The 12,888-nt window shown below is 40.4% G+C and overlaps 1 protein-coding gene across 5 annotated transcripts in view; it reads left to right on the top strand.

Annotated features, from left to right (window-relative positions):
- Positions 1 to 12,888, top strand: part of LOC137369804 (focal adhesion kinase 1) — a 717,355-nt gene that overhangs the window by 620,684 nt on the left and 83,783 nt on the right. For all 5 annotated transcript variants that reach the window (XM_068031302.1, XM_068031301.1, XM_068031300.1 and 2 more), the window contains one exon: positions 10,474 to 10,585. In XM_068031302.1, the coding sequence (XP_067887403.1) occupies positions 10,474 to 10,585 (112 nt within the window). The remainder of the gene's footprint in view (positions 1 to 10,473; positions 10,586 to 12,888) is intronic.

The raw sequence follows: 12,888 nt of genomic DNA, 5'->3' as shown, positions 1-12,888 counted from the left end.
CATTTATCCCTCAACCAAGACCTGGAGCAGATGATCTGCTCACTTATTCATTACTATGTAAATATTGACAACCATTTTTCTTACATTATAACAGTGACAAGACTTCAAAAGTACTTCATCTGATTGTAAAACACTTTAGGACATCCTGAGGTCATGAAAGGTCCTATATAAATATTCTTTTCCAGTTGACCTGCGGGCTGGATAATGTATACACTGGGTTAAATGGATCTCCTAGTTTCCTCTTGTTGCTTTTGTGTTTAGGGAGAGATTTCACCATTTTATGGTTACAATTCTATTCATGTAATGTGTCCTTGACACGTTCGATAGCACACACAAAGATTTTTTAAAGTTTTGAAAACCAGTAACCACCAATTCTTCTGACCTTGATTTTTTTTGTTAATTCACGGGCTGTGGGTGTTGCTGGAAAGGTCAGCATTTATTACCCATCCCAAATTGCCCTTGAGAAGGTGGTGGTAAGCTGCCTTACTGGCTTGCTTGGTCATTTCAGAGGGCAGATAAGAGTCAGCCACATTGCTGAGATTCTGTAGTCACATATGACCAGATCAGGTAAGGACAACAGATTTCCTTTCCTAAAGGACATTCATGAACCAGATGGATTTTTGTGACAATCTGGTAGTTTCCAGTCAACATTACTGATACCAGCTTTTTATTCCAGATTTATTTAATTAGCTGGATTTCAATTCCCCAGCTGTCATGGTGGGATTTGAACTCATGTTATTGGGTTATCAGTCCAGGCCTCTGGATTACTTGCCCAGTGACATGACCATTAGGCCATTATGCCCATTTTATCAATAACTAGGCTTCTTTCGCAAGGTAAGAACTGAGGATTTATAGGCAACTGCCAATCAACGAAGGAAACTCCTTCAAACACTAGACTCTAATTGTACTCGGGGTTGCCTATTTAGACCACTTCCCAATAGGGAGTTCCTGAGCATTGACCCTAAAGGAACAGACCATATCTAGCATAATGTAGCAAAATATCAAACTGTATGTCAGGAACAAATGAATTGGAGGAGTCTTTTAAAGTACAGCTTCTACTTGGCTCAATGGAAGGAATGAACTCAGTGAGACAAATGGCTCTCTCCATTTCACACTTATGTTCTTGAGAAATATATTTGTCTCCTGCTTAAGTGAGGCCTCCAGAACTTGACCTGGTAAAGAGTATGAGCCACAGTATAACATTGTCATGTTGTGATATATGAAGTTTTCTTTAATCATTGATTATGTAACCAAAAGTATTAAATTATAGTTTTTAATTACACCTGTGACACAGAACTGCATAAATTTCTCATGAATTATTTAGTTACTCTTACTTATGGAATGAAAATTGCATTAGCCAACAGCCATGCAGCAGCATGTATATGTACTTGTCTGTGAAAAGAAAACAGCAAAGAGCTTCCCTGATGACTCAATAGGTAAGGCAGAGATCAAGTAGTAAATTGAAAAAATAGCTAATTTAGAGAGGTTGGGAATGGAACTCGGGAAGGAAAACTGGAGGGAAAAATAGGACAGCAATGAGAACTGTTTAAAATGGTGATCAGTAGACTTGAGGAAAAATATATTCTTCTTAAAAAAACAAACTAGCCACTAGTGAAATGCCATAGATTCATTAAGACATGGGTAAAATGAAAACTGAAGACATTTGTCTCACTGATTAGATAAATAATAAAAGGTGACAAAAGCAAATAGGAGGAGGTTAAAAAAAAAGTCAAAAAATTAAGAAAGCAAAGAGGAACTTGAAAATTAAATTGTCAAGGAATATAAAAAGAAATCAATGTATTCTACAGACACTTAAGTAACAAAAAAAAATCAGGATAGGATTAGGACCACTAAGAGATGCACAAGATAAACTCTCAGGTAACAACAGCAAATTGGCAGAAATAGTGAATAAAAGCAAAATACTACAGATACTGGAAATCTGAAATAAAAACAAGAAATGCTGGAAATACTCAGCAGGTCTGGCAGCATCTGTGGAGAGAGAAGCAGAGTTAGCGCTTCAGGTCAGTGACCCTTCTTCAGAAATAGTGAATAGTTCCTTTGCCTCAAGATCTACCAGGGAAACTAACATGCTGTGCATGATATTAGTGGAAGCAAAGATCTTAGTCATTTCGGATAGCGAGGAGGGAGATAATAGATAAACTGATCAAACTGAGAGAGGATAAAACCCTTGGTCCAGATGGATTGCATCCACACGTGTTAAAAGGAGTTGGGGAAGATTTAGAAGAGGTACTATTCCATAAATATAAACATTCATTGGAAAATGGATTGGCAAACAGCTGATGTGATTCTTATATTTTTTTAAAAGTTAGAACATATCAAGGGAACTATAGACCAGTGAGCTTAACGTCAATGGTAGGAAAGATAGTGGAATCTTTACTGAAAGATGTATTTGAAAAACACCCAGAAACCAACAATATACTAAAGAGTAATCAGCATGGTTTCCAAAGGGAAAGCCGTGTTGACCAACCTTATTGAATTCTTTGTATAAGAAACCAAGAATAGACAAGGGTAATGCATAAGATGTCTATGATTCTTTCTATGATTCTATTCAATATATCTGGATTTTCAAAAGGCACTAGGGTCAGAGCAATTGGAGTTAGGGGGACAGGTAGCAGAATGGATAGCAAGCTGGCTACAAAACAGAAAATAGAGAGTTAGGGTTCAGAGTAGCCACTCAGACTGGCAAAAGGTGGGAAGTGGTGTTCCACAGAGTTTGGTGATGGGACCACTGTTGTTCACAATTTACATTAATAATTTGGGCTCAGGAATTAGAAATACATTTACAAAATTTGACGACAATGCCAAAATTGGGAGGTGTAGTTAACATAAAGAAATAATGTGACAAAATACAAGAGGACATTAATAAACTTGCAAAATGTGCATGTAATTGGCAAATGAGTTTCAATATAGATAAGTGTGAGGTGGAACATTTTGTAGGAAGAATAAAGAGGCTGCATACTACTTGGATACTCTTCAGAAGAGAGACGGCTGAGGGGTGACCTGATAGAGGTCTTTAAGATACTGAAAGAATTTGATAGGGTAGACATAGAGAAATGTTTCCATTGTGGGAGACCAGAAATAGAGGTCATAAAGATATTCACTAATAAATTCAATAGGGAATTAGGAAAAACCTCTTGCCCAAAGAGTGATATGAATTTGGAACGTGCGACCACAAGCTGTAATTGAGGCAAATAGCATATATGGCTTTAAGGGAAAGCTAGACAAACATATGAGGGAGAAAGTAACAGAAGGATATGCTGATAGAGTTAGATGCAGAGGGGTTGGGAGGAAGCTGATGTGGAGCATAAACCCCGCCGTAGACCAATTGTGCCTAATAGCCTTTTTCTGTGCTGTGGACTCTGTAAATGAGCCACATGTTGTGGTTCTCAGCCATACAGGCTCGGAATGTACCCAGACGTGATCCTGAATCAGTGCTAAGTTAGCTAATCCTAGGTGAGATGGTGCTCAAAGTGTTACTGTTGGCCTTGCTGCTTATGGGCTGCAAGAGGGGAAATAAAATCAGCTACTGTTCTTGCAGTTGATTGTTAGCCAGTGACTGCTGTTTGTGCAAATGTCACATGTTCAAGCTTGGTTATGATGCCTTCATTGCAGAAGAGCCTGCAGCTGTTCATTGTTTTGGCTTCAACATCAGTAATGATGATTTGAGTGAGGTATCAGAGGATGCCAGTGTCTGTGCAACAGTGCGAGTCAGTACCTTGCAGAGACAAGAGGGAGAACATTAAGCGATAAAATGAAAAATATTGCAGATTGCAGTTTCTGAGACTATTTCAGTTGTAGTAATGAATTTCAAATTTTCACAAAGAATGGAATCTTTATTGGGAGATAGAATCTCCTCAGAAAGTAGGTGGATTTTGAAAAAAAAAACACATTGATGGTAATTCTACCTTGGATTAAAAAATTCTTGACATTTTTTATTTTCTTGGGTAAATATAAACTTGGGTTGCATTTGATGCTACAAACAAATGTTGTCACAAACCAACTTGTTAAACGTTAATTGCTTCATTTGCTGTATCACAATACAGGCACATAGGTTGACTTAATGTGGCACTCAGGTAGCCCTGAGCCATTTTATTGTTTCAAAAGTTGTATAGTTCCATTGCGGCGCAGTAGGGTTATTGCCACTTCATTTAAGAGTTGCAGAATTTGCTCCCCCTCCATCTTTTAGTTGAGATCAGAGAAAGTCAGAATTTTAGTGAAGTATTGATGTATGGTTGAACTATTTTAGAAATTGGTAAATGTGTGTTTTTGTACTTTTGAATGGTAAAATCTCAGTTTTTTTTGTGAGCGAGTACATGTTTTGGTCAGTATGTTGCTGTGCAACTGCAATAACAGCTTTTAAGGTGTAGTATTTATTCAGTTGTGTGTTTTTTTGTGCTAAAAAGATTGTCATTTTAGAATACACTAGAGGGCTCTGATAAGAATTGGAGAATGTTACGAAAGTGTTTCAATTTAGGTAAAGTCCATTCGTAATCTATGTTCCAAATGGTTGATTTGCGATCTGGTGGTATTTCATTTATATTTGTTTCATTTTGGATAGTGTATACTGTTGAAGAAATACCCTAGAAAATTGACTTAAATGTGTCCTCAAAAATGGAATAATAGACTGAATGCTAGAAATGGAAAGGACTAATTAAATCATGAGGGCTTCTGCAACCAAAACATTCCCTACCAGGGAAAGAAGACAAGCAATTAAGGCCCAGAGACAACTCATTAAGTGATACATAAAGATATCCTACCTTAGCAGGACCTGTGTTAAAAACGTTGTGAGCAAAGGCCTAAAAAGCTAGGAAATGAACAATCTTGGCATAAAAACAGAAAGTGCTGGAAATACTTCGCAGATCTGGCAGCAGGGTGGCACAGTGGCGCAGTGGTTAGCACCGCAGCCTCACAGCTCCAGGGACCCGGGTTCGCTTCTGGGTGCTGCCTGTGTGGAGTTTGCAAGTTCTCCCTGTGTCTGCGTGGGTTTTCTCCAGGTGCTCCGGTTTCCTCCCACAAGCCAAAAGACTTGCAGGTTGATAGGTAAATTGGCCATTATAAATTGTCACCAGTATAGGTAGGTGGTAGGGAAATATAGGGACAGGTGGGGATGTTTGTTGGGAATATGGGATTAGTGTAGGATTAGTATAAATGGGTGGTTGATGTTCGGCACAGACTCGGTGGGCCGAAGGGCCTGTTTCAGTGCTGTATCTCTAATCTAAAAAATCTAATCATCTGTGGAGAGAGAAGCAGAGTTAAAGTTTCACGTCTGTGATCTTTCATCAGAACTGCTAGAACAGCATCTAATGCTGTTAACATTTCAACAATCTAATAAATGTAATCCAAAATTAATCGCACCAGTTTATATGCATCCCAGACACTGGTCTCTGCTAATTTATAATTAGCAAAGAGTTAATGCTGAATTGCTGTGACATAACAAAATTGCCTTTGTAACCTGTTATTTTGACAATTAACCCTATCTACTAATTATCTACATACTCTATGTTTAAATGCTGCCCATTGTGATTCTAAGGTTAATAAATAGTTTAACTCATGTGATTTTTGTTTCACTTCTTTGAAAATTGTCAAGAAAGGGTTAATTCATTCACTTAGTTGTTTGTGCAGATTCTGATGGGAGGTTAGTGGTTTAAATATTAATCTAATATGAACGGTTTCCTTGATGAGAATTTATGAAGATTTTGAGAAATAGTCAGGTGCCCTTGATGAATACTATGTCATGGTGTTAAGCACTGTTCTTACAGTGCTGCTGCCCCATTTATACAAAGCATGCACTTGCGTTGTTTCACTTGTACTCAGCAAATTACATTGACACAACTTTTTTTTTATTTGTTTGTGGGATGTGGGCATTTATTGCCCATTCCTAATTGCCTTTGAACTGAGTGGCTTGCTAGGCCACTTCAGAGTCAACCACATTGCTCTGGGTCTGGATTCACATGCAGGCCAGAGCAGGTAAGGACAGCAGATTTTCTTCACATTAGTGAAGCAGATGTTTTTCTACAACAGTCGACAATGGTTTCATGGTTACCATTAGATTAGCTTTTTAATTTCAGATTTATTAATTGAATTCAAATTTCACCATCTGCCGTGGTGGAGTTCGAACTCATGTCCCCAGAGCACTGGCCTGGGCCTCTGGATTACTAGTCCAGTGACATTACCTCTACGCCTTGGCCTCCCCATTTACTGAACCATCAATGCAACCATGCCTAAAGGCATTGCATATTTCTTCTGTTGGCGTCAGTAAATACATTAGATGTACAATGCCTTGAATGATGGCTGTGGCACATCAAGTAAAAGCAAAATTTTAGGTGCTTTTACTTTTGGAACTTCTGTGGTTTAGACCGTGCTACAGCTTTGTTTTGTGCGTATCTCCCCCCTCACACATTTTAAATGATTTCAATTAGTTCTGTTTAACCAATGGCAAAGTCATAGTTCCATGAAAACATAACTTGGAAATTGTTATAATTATTTTTACATCATATGAATACAACTAGAGGTACTTGTTTCTCCTTTCTGTGGTTGCGTTCTGTAGTGTGAAGGAGCCAAGATTCTGGGAGCTTATGGGATGGTCAACCCATGAAAATATGGGTCTACAAATGCTCTGTCAAATTATGGCAGCCATATTTTTTATTTTAGGTTTCCAAATTACAGAGTGTTGCAGACCTCCATAAATGAGCTCTCAACTTGCAGTGTATAAGTGGGAGAGTGGCCCTTGGAGGTTGCTATCATAACCTCGGATTCTTAAACATGCACCAAAATGGAAGCGCCTTGGGTTGCTTCGAAGACTCGCTAGCGTATTGAATATAGGATGCAATCTGAACCATGAGCGCTGTGGATATTTGTGCAATATCTATGACAATGTTTTCAAAGATTTTTTGAAGGTTATACGTAGTTCCTTTAAAGTCAACAAATATGGTGCTACAAGAAGTCATTGTTGGCATGTGACATTGCAGGGAAATTCCTTTTCAATTACTTGTTTGTTTAACTCAGTAAAGTAACAGAGATTTCTTGGAAGCTTTTGTGAATCTGAGCTGGTTCTTATATGTTTTTATTTGATGGCACAATGTAGATTAGGCTAGAATATGCAGTGTGTGCCATTTTGCAAATTATTAATTAATGACTTCCACATTGTAATCCCACAATTTCTGCTTAAGGTATAGAAGATAAAAAGCTACCTGGTGTATTGAGTGTAAAGACCCTGTGCAATCCACTCTATCATAATGTTAGCCCAAAGCAATGGAGATCATGCAAATAGCTGTTTCCTCTTAACAGCTGCATTATCCTGATAATTCCAGCGTGGAAGAGTCAAAAGTTGTTACTCAGATACTAATTGTCCAAATGGATATACAGCATCTCAACATGTGCTGTTTTACGTACACCTTAGTAGTATCACAAAATAAATTCAATCCATAGTCCGCCTTTGTGCTCTTTTGGTACTTAGTGCTTTAGCTCTTTGGTAGCTGGATCCATTCATCTAAACTAGATCATCTGGCCTTTGTGATTTAAGCACAGGGATCTTTTAATTTGTTTGCGAACCTGATCTATACAAATCTAATACAAAAGGTTTGCAAGCACTGAGTCTGATACTAACTCCCAACAATATTTCAGCTGATATTAATTTACTGGTGAATTTTCTGTTCCACTTTCAAGATGAGGATTACTTTTCCAGTGGTTTGGCAGATTCAGGAAACAGTTTTGGTTTGTGGTTGTACTGTCGGTTTCGTAGAAATTGAATTTGTCGAACTTAGAACAGGATAAAACAAGCCCCCTAAATGCAAAAGTTTGTTGGTTGTTTCATCAGCATAGTCAATCAAAGAGGCCTTCTGTCCTACTTGGACTACTGATGAATAAACATTTTTGTGAGCTGGAGTTCTTCCCAGTGTAAAACTGCAGCTGTCTAAAATGGAAGTGATTTGTGTTGCTTGCACAGTATAGTAACCATCAGATTATAAGCTAGGATGAAATCAGCTAATATAGTTCGCCATGTGACATATTGGCCGGAATTTTACGCCACCTCAACGAGCCGGATGGTGGCCGGGGTGGGGGGTGGGGTGACGTAAAACGGAGCAGGAGGCCCTGGGAGGCTTTCCCGACCCGCTCCCGTCTCTGCCCCACTTTACTTAGGGCGGCAGGGTGGCGAGAAACAGCCCAACTGCCCCAGGCCAATCAAGGCCCTTAAGTGGCCGCTTAACAGCCACTTAAGGGCCTTCACGCGGATTTTATGCATGGCAAATGGGCGTTCTGGAGCTGGGAGAAGCCGCCTGGAAAAAGCAGGCAGCTTCGGATTGTCACGGGGAGTGGGGGGGGTGGGGGTTCCCTGCTTATCAGGCACAGGGTGGATGGAGGGCTGCCCCCCCTACCCCAACCACCCCCAAGACCCAACACGCCCCCTTTCCTACCCACCTTGCAAACGACCAACTTTGCCTTGCCGGGGCCCGACCGATTACCCCCGGCGAGGCAACCAAAATTTACCTGGACTCCCGGCTCCATGTTTTCCACTGCGGTCAGCTGTGCTGCAGTTGAGCAGTGGCCATTGTTCCCGGTGGCGCTGCTGAGACTAAGAGCTGCCAGCCCGCAGATTGGCCAGCAGTTCAATGAGGCGGGACTTCCTTCCTCAAGCAGGTGGAAGACCCTCCTCGGAATTTTTAAAGCCTGGTGACCTGTAAAATGCAGGTCAGATCCCCAGGTGAGGCGGAAGCGGCTTCGCCACCAACTTTTCAGTTGGTGGCCTGCTCTCGTCCACCCAACGTGAAATCCCGGCCATTGTGTATTTTAGATACATCAATTTTGTAGAAACTAATAAATGTTTACATCAAGCTATAATTTTTCTTCTGTTACGTTGTCTTTTCCCAGCATTAGACCAGTCATTTCTGATGATGTAGGTAATTCCATTGGCCACTGCAGAAGAATTACTGAACAATAGTAGTTTATATTAATTTTTTTTTAGAAAATAACATTTGCACCATTGTTAAATATAAAGTCACCCTCATAATCTTTTTGATTTATTTGAAACTAATGGTTACTAAGTAGAGGAACTGGACTTCATTGCACCCTTTTTATCGGGTATGAAATGGGGCAAAGAGGTCCAGTTTCATGATGCTACCTCCCAAGGCTGCCTGAAATACATTCAGCACCATTTTGGCTCAGACAGTGTTTCGGCGTCTTTGACAGCTGCCTTAAATAGGCGTTAGGGCTCTTGCATATGTGCTATTCGGGGCTGCTAACTGCTTCAAGCTGGCTCAAATGGATGAGAGTTGGCACCTGCACAGACTTCTTCTTTTCTGTTAGTTTTGTGTCTTTCAAAGTTAGGGGTATTAGTGCTTGAGAATGGTACACTTCCCATTGTCAGCATCAAACACTCCCAGGACAGGTACGTCAGAGGTTAGATAAAGAGTAAACCTCCCTCTACACCTTCCCATCAAATGCTCCCAGGATAGGTATAGCACAGGTCAGCTATAGAGTAAAGTTTCCTTTGAAGGTTATACTGATAGGGTTAGATAAAGTAGGGTGGAAGGAGACCCATGTTGAGCATAAACACCAACATAGACCCGTTGGACCCAATGTCCTGTCTCTGTGCTGTAGTTCTATGTAATTCCTCTCCAAACCAGCAAGGTGCCTCTGGCACCCAGTTGGTCCTCAGCTCACTGAAAATATGCTGAGTTTAGGCCCAGTTTCAAATGAACCTCTGGCTCCTGGCATACATTCCAGGTGCATCACTTAATAATGCCCGTAATGGCACCCAAACCAATTTTCTGCTCTAATTGTCGTAGCTCTGTTACTGTAAAAAAAAAAATTGCCAGTCACTTTGTTGATTGGTCCATACAAAGGTTATTTTTGGACTGCTTAGGGAACATAAATACTCCATCTGGAACTAGGAGTGAATTGTTCCAATTTTATTTTGGGTTTAGTGGCTCCATTTGCACAAACTGTTGCAAAATTCCAATCAGAGCAATTAATTTGGTGGTGATATCACGACGCACAATACAGTTCAGTTAATTTTTTTAACTTTTAAAATTGTTTCAAGCTTTATCACTGGGAAGGGGCATAACCCCCATTTGCAACATTTGAAGCTGTGCCTTCAACTCTCTAGGCTGCACGATCTGAGATTCTCTCCCTAAATTCTCCTCTCCTACAACCTTCCTTAAAAGCTACCTCTTTGACCAAACTGTCATTTCTCGTAATGACTCCGCTTTTGGTTTTGTGTCTACTTTTATCTGATTGTACATGTGAATCACCTTGAGACACGTTAATATGATAAAGACACGATATAACTTGTTCTATCATTAATTTGGTCACTTCAGGCTTCTGAGCACCATTATTTGCTATATGTTTGCAAGAATCTGTGAATTGTCTGAATTGTGTGGTACCCAGTTATTGGTGAGGGAAATTTGTTTCTCTGGTTGTTAGATAAAATAAATATTATTTTCTTTCTTTCAGTACAATATTGGAAGAAGAGAAAATGCAACAGGAAGAACGGATGAGAATGGAGCAGAGACGACAGATCACAGTTTCCTGGGATTCAGGAGGATCAGATGAAGCCCCTCCGAAGGTACCATGGGCATTCAACCCATCAAGCTACTTGTACTATTTAAACATATCTAATTGTCATAATATACATATAAGTGATGTTCTTTGGTTACTTGTTCAATTCTCTTCTTGCCTTAAAGCATCTTTTCAAGTCAAATCCCTTTATTGATTTATATGCAAACACTAAATAAGTTAATTTTGATTACAAATAAATATTTGTTATTGTTGGCATTGATCTGCCGTGAATAATATAGAATAGTTGCAGCTATCTTTCCATTTACCACTATAGTGGGGAGGCGGTGGTGCAGTGGTAATGTCACGGGACTAATAATCCAGAGGCCCAAGCTAATGCTCTGGGGACATGGGTTTGAATCCCACCACAGAAAATGGTGAAATTTGAATTCAATTAATAAATCTGGAATTCAAAAGCTAGTCTAATTGTGACCATGAGACATTGTTGATTGTTGTTAAAAAAAAAAAGAATGGCCTTCAGGGAAGGAAATCTGACTTCCTTATCTGGTCTGGCCTACATGTGACTCCAGACCCACAGCAATGTGGTTGACTCTTCAATGCCTTCTGAAATGGCCTAGCAAACCACTCCGTTCAAGGGATGGGCAATAAATGCTGGCCGAGCCAGCAATTCCCACATCCCACGAACGAATTCAAAAAAAGAATGCTCCAAGTTGCAGTATTTGTTTTCAGGTTTGACTGTCAGTGGTGGAGATGCGTAATTTGAAATTTCTCAAAATTTCATATTATATTTGGAGAGGTTTGAATTTATGAAATCAGCAACAGCAGCAACTTGCATTTACAGCAGAATATAGATAGATTGGAGAGTTGGGCAGAGAAATGGCAGATGGAGTTCAATCAGGGCAAATGCGAGGTGATGCATTTTGGAAGATCCAATTCAAGAGTGAACTATACAGTAAATGGAAAAGTCCTGGGGAAAATTGATGTCCAGAGAGATTTGGGTGTTCAGGTCCACTGTTCCCTGAAGGTGGCAACGCAGGTAAATAGAGTGGTCAAGAAGGCATACGGCATGCTTTCCTTCATCGGACGGGGCATTGAGTACAAGAGTTGGCAGGTCATGTTACAGTTGTATAGGACTTTGGTTCGGCCACATTTGGAATACTGCGTACAGTTCTGGTCGCCACATTATCAAAAGGATGTGGATGCTTTGGAAAGGGTGCAGAGGAGGTTCACCAGGATGTTGCCTGGTATGGAGGGCGCTAGCTATGAAGAGAGGTTGAGTAGATTAGGATTATTTTCATTAGAAAGACGGAGGTTGAGGGGGGACCTGATTGAGGTGTACAAAATCATGAGAGGTATAGACAGGGTGGATAGCAAGAAGCTTTTTCCCAGAGTGGGGGTTTCAATTACTAGAGGACACGAGTTCAAAGTGAAAGGGGAAAAGTTTAGGGGGGATATGCGTGGAAAGTTCTTTACGCAGAGGGTGGTGGGCACCTGGAACGCATTGCCAGCGGAGGTGGTCGATGCGGGCACGATGGAGTCTTTTAAGATGTATCTAGACAGATACATGAATGGGCAGGAAGAAAAGAGATACAGAAGCTTAGAAAATAGGCGACATGTTTAGAGAGAGGATCTGGATCGGCGCAGGCTTGGAGGGCCGAAGGGCCTGTTCCTGTGCTGTAATTATCTTTGTTCTTTGTTCTTTGTATATAGCACCTTTAACAAAGTAAAACGTCTCAAGGCACTTTACAGAACAGTTATCAAACAGAATTTGATACTAAACCACAGAAGGGAGATATTAGGACAGATAACAAAAAGCTTGATTAAAGAGATAGGTTTTAAGGAGTGTCTTAGAGGAGGAGAGAGAAGCGGAGCAATTTAGGCAGCTGAAGGTACAACCACCACTGGTGGAGCGATTAAATTGGGGCTGTGCAAGAGGCCAGAATTGATGAAGCATACAGATCTCGGAGGATTGTAGGTCTTGGAGATAGGATGGGGTGAGGTCATGGAGGGATTTGGAAAGAAGCATGATAATTTTAAAATCGAGCTGTTAAGGACCCAGAGTCACTGTAGGTCAGCGAGCATAAGGGTGAAGGGTAAACAAAACTTGGTGCGAGTTAGGATACTGGTGGCAGAGTTTTGGATGAGCTCAGGTTTATGTAGGATGGTAGATGGGAGGCCGGCCAAGAAAGCATAGGAATAGTCAAATCTAGAAGTAGCAAAAGCATTGATGATGGGTTTCAGAGCAAATGAGCTGATGCAGGGGCAGAAGAATGTCATGCCATTAGCACTATTTACACATGATTTTTAATTTCAGATATTAAAGATGGTGTGTGAATACACCCTTAGATACTC

The sequence above is a fragment of the Heterodontus francisci genome, chromosome 5 (assembly GCF_036365525.1).
Source record: "Heterodontus francisci isolate sHetFra1 chromosome 5, sHetFra1.hap1, whole genome shotgun sequence".
Lineage (NCBI taxonomy): Eukaryota > Metazoa > Chordata > Chondrichthyes > Heterodontiformes > Heterodontidae > Heterodontus > Heterodontus francisci.
Note: the sequence above shows the minus strand (reverse complement) of the source record. Positions and strands in the feature narration are given on the sequence as shown.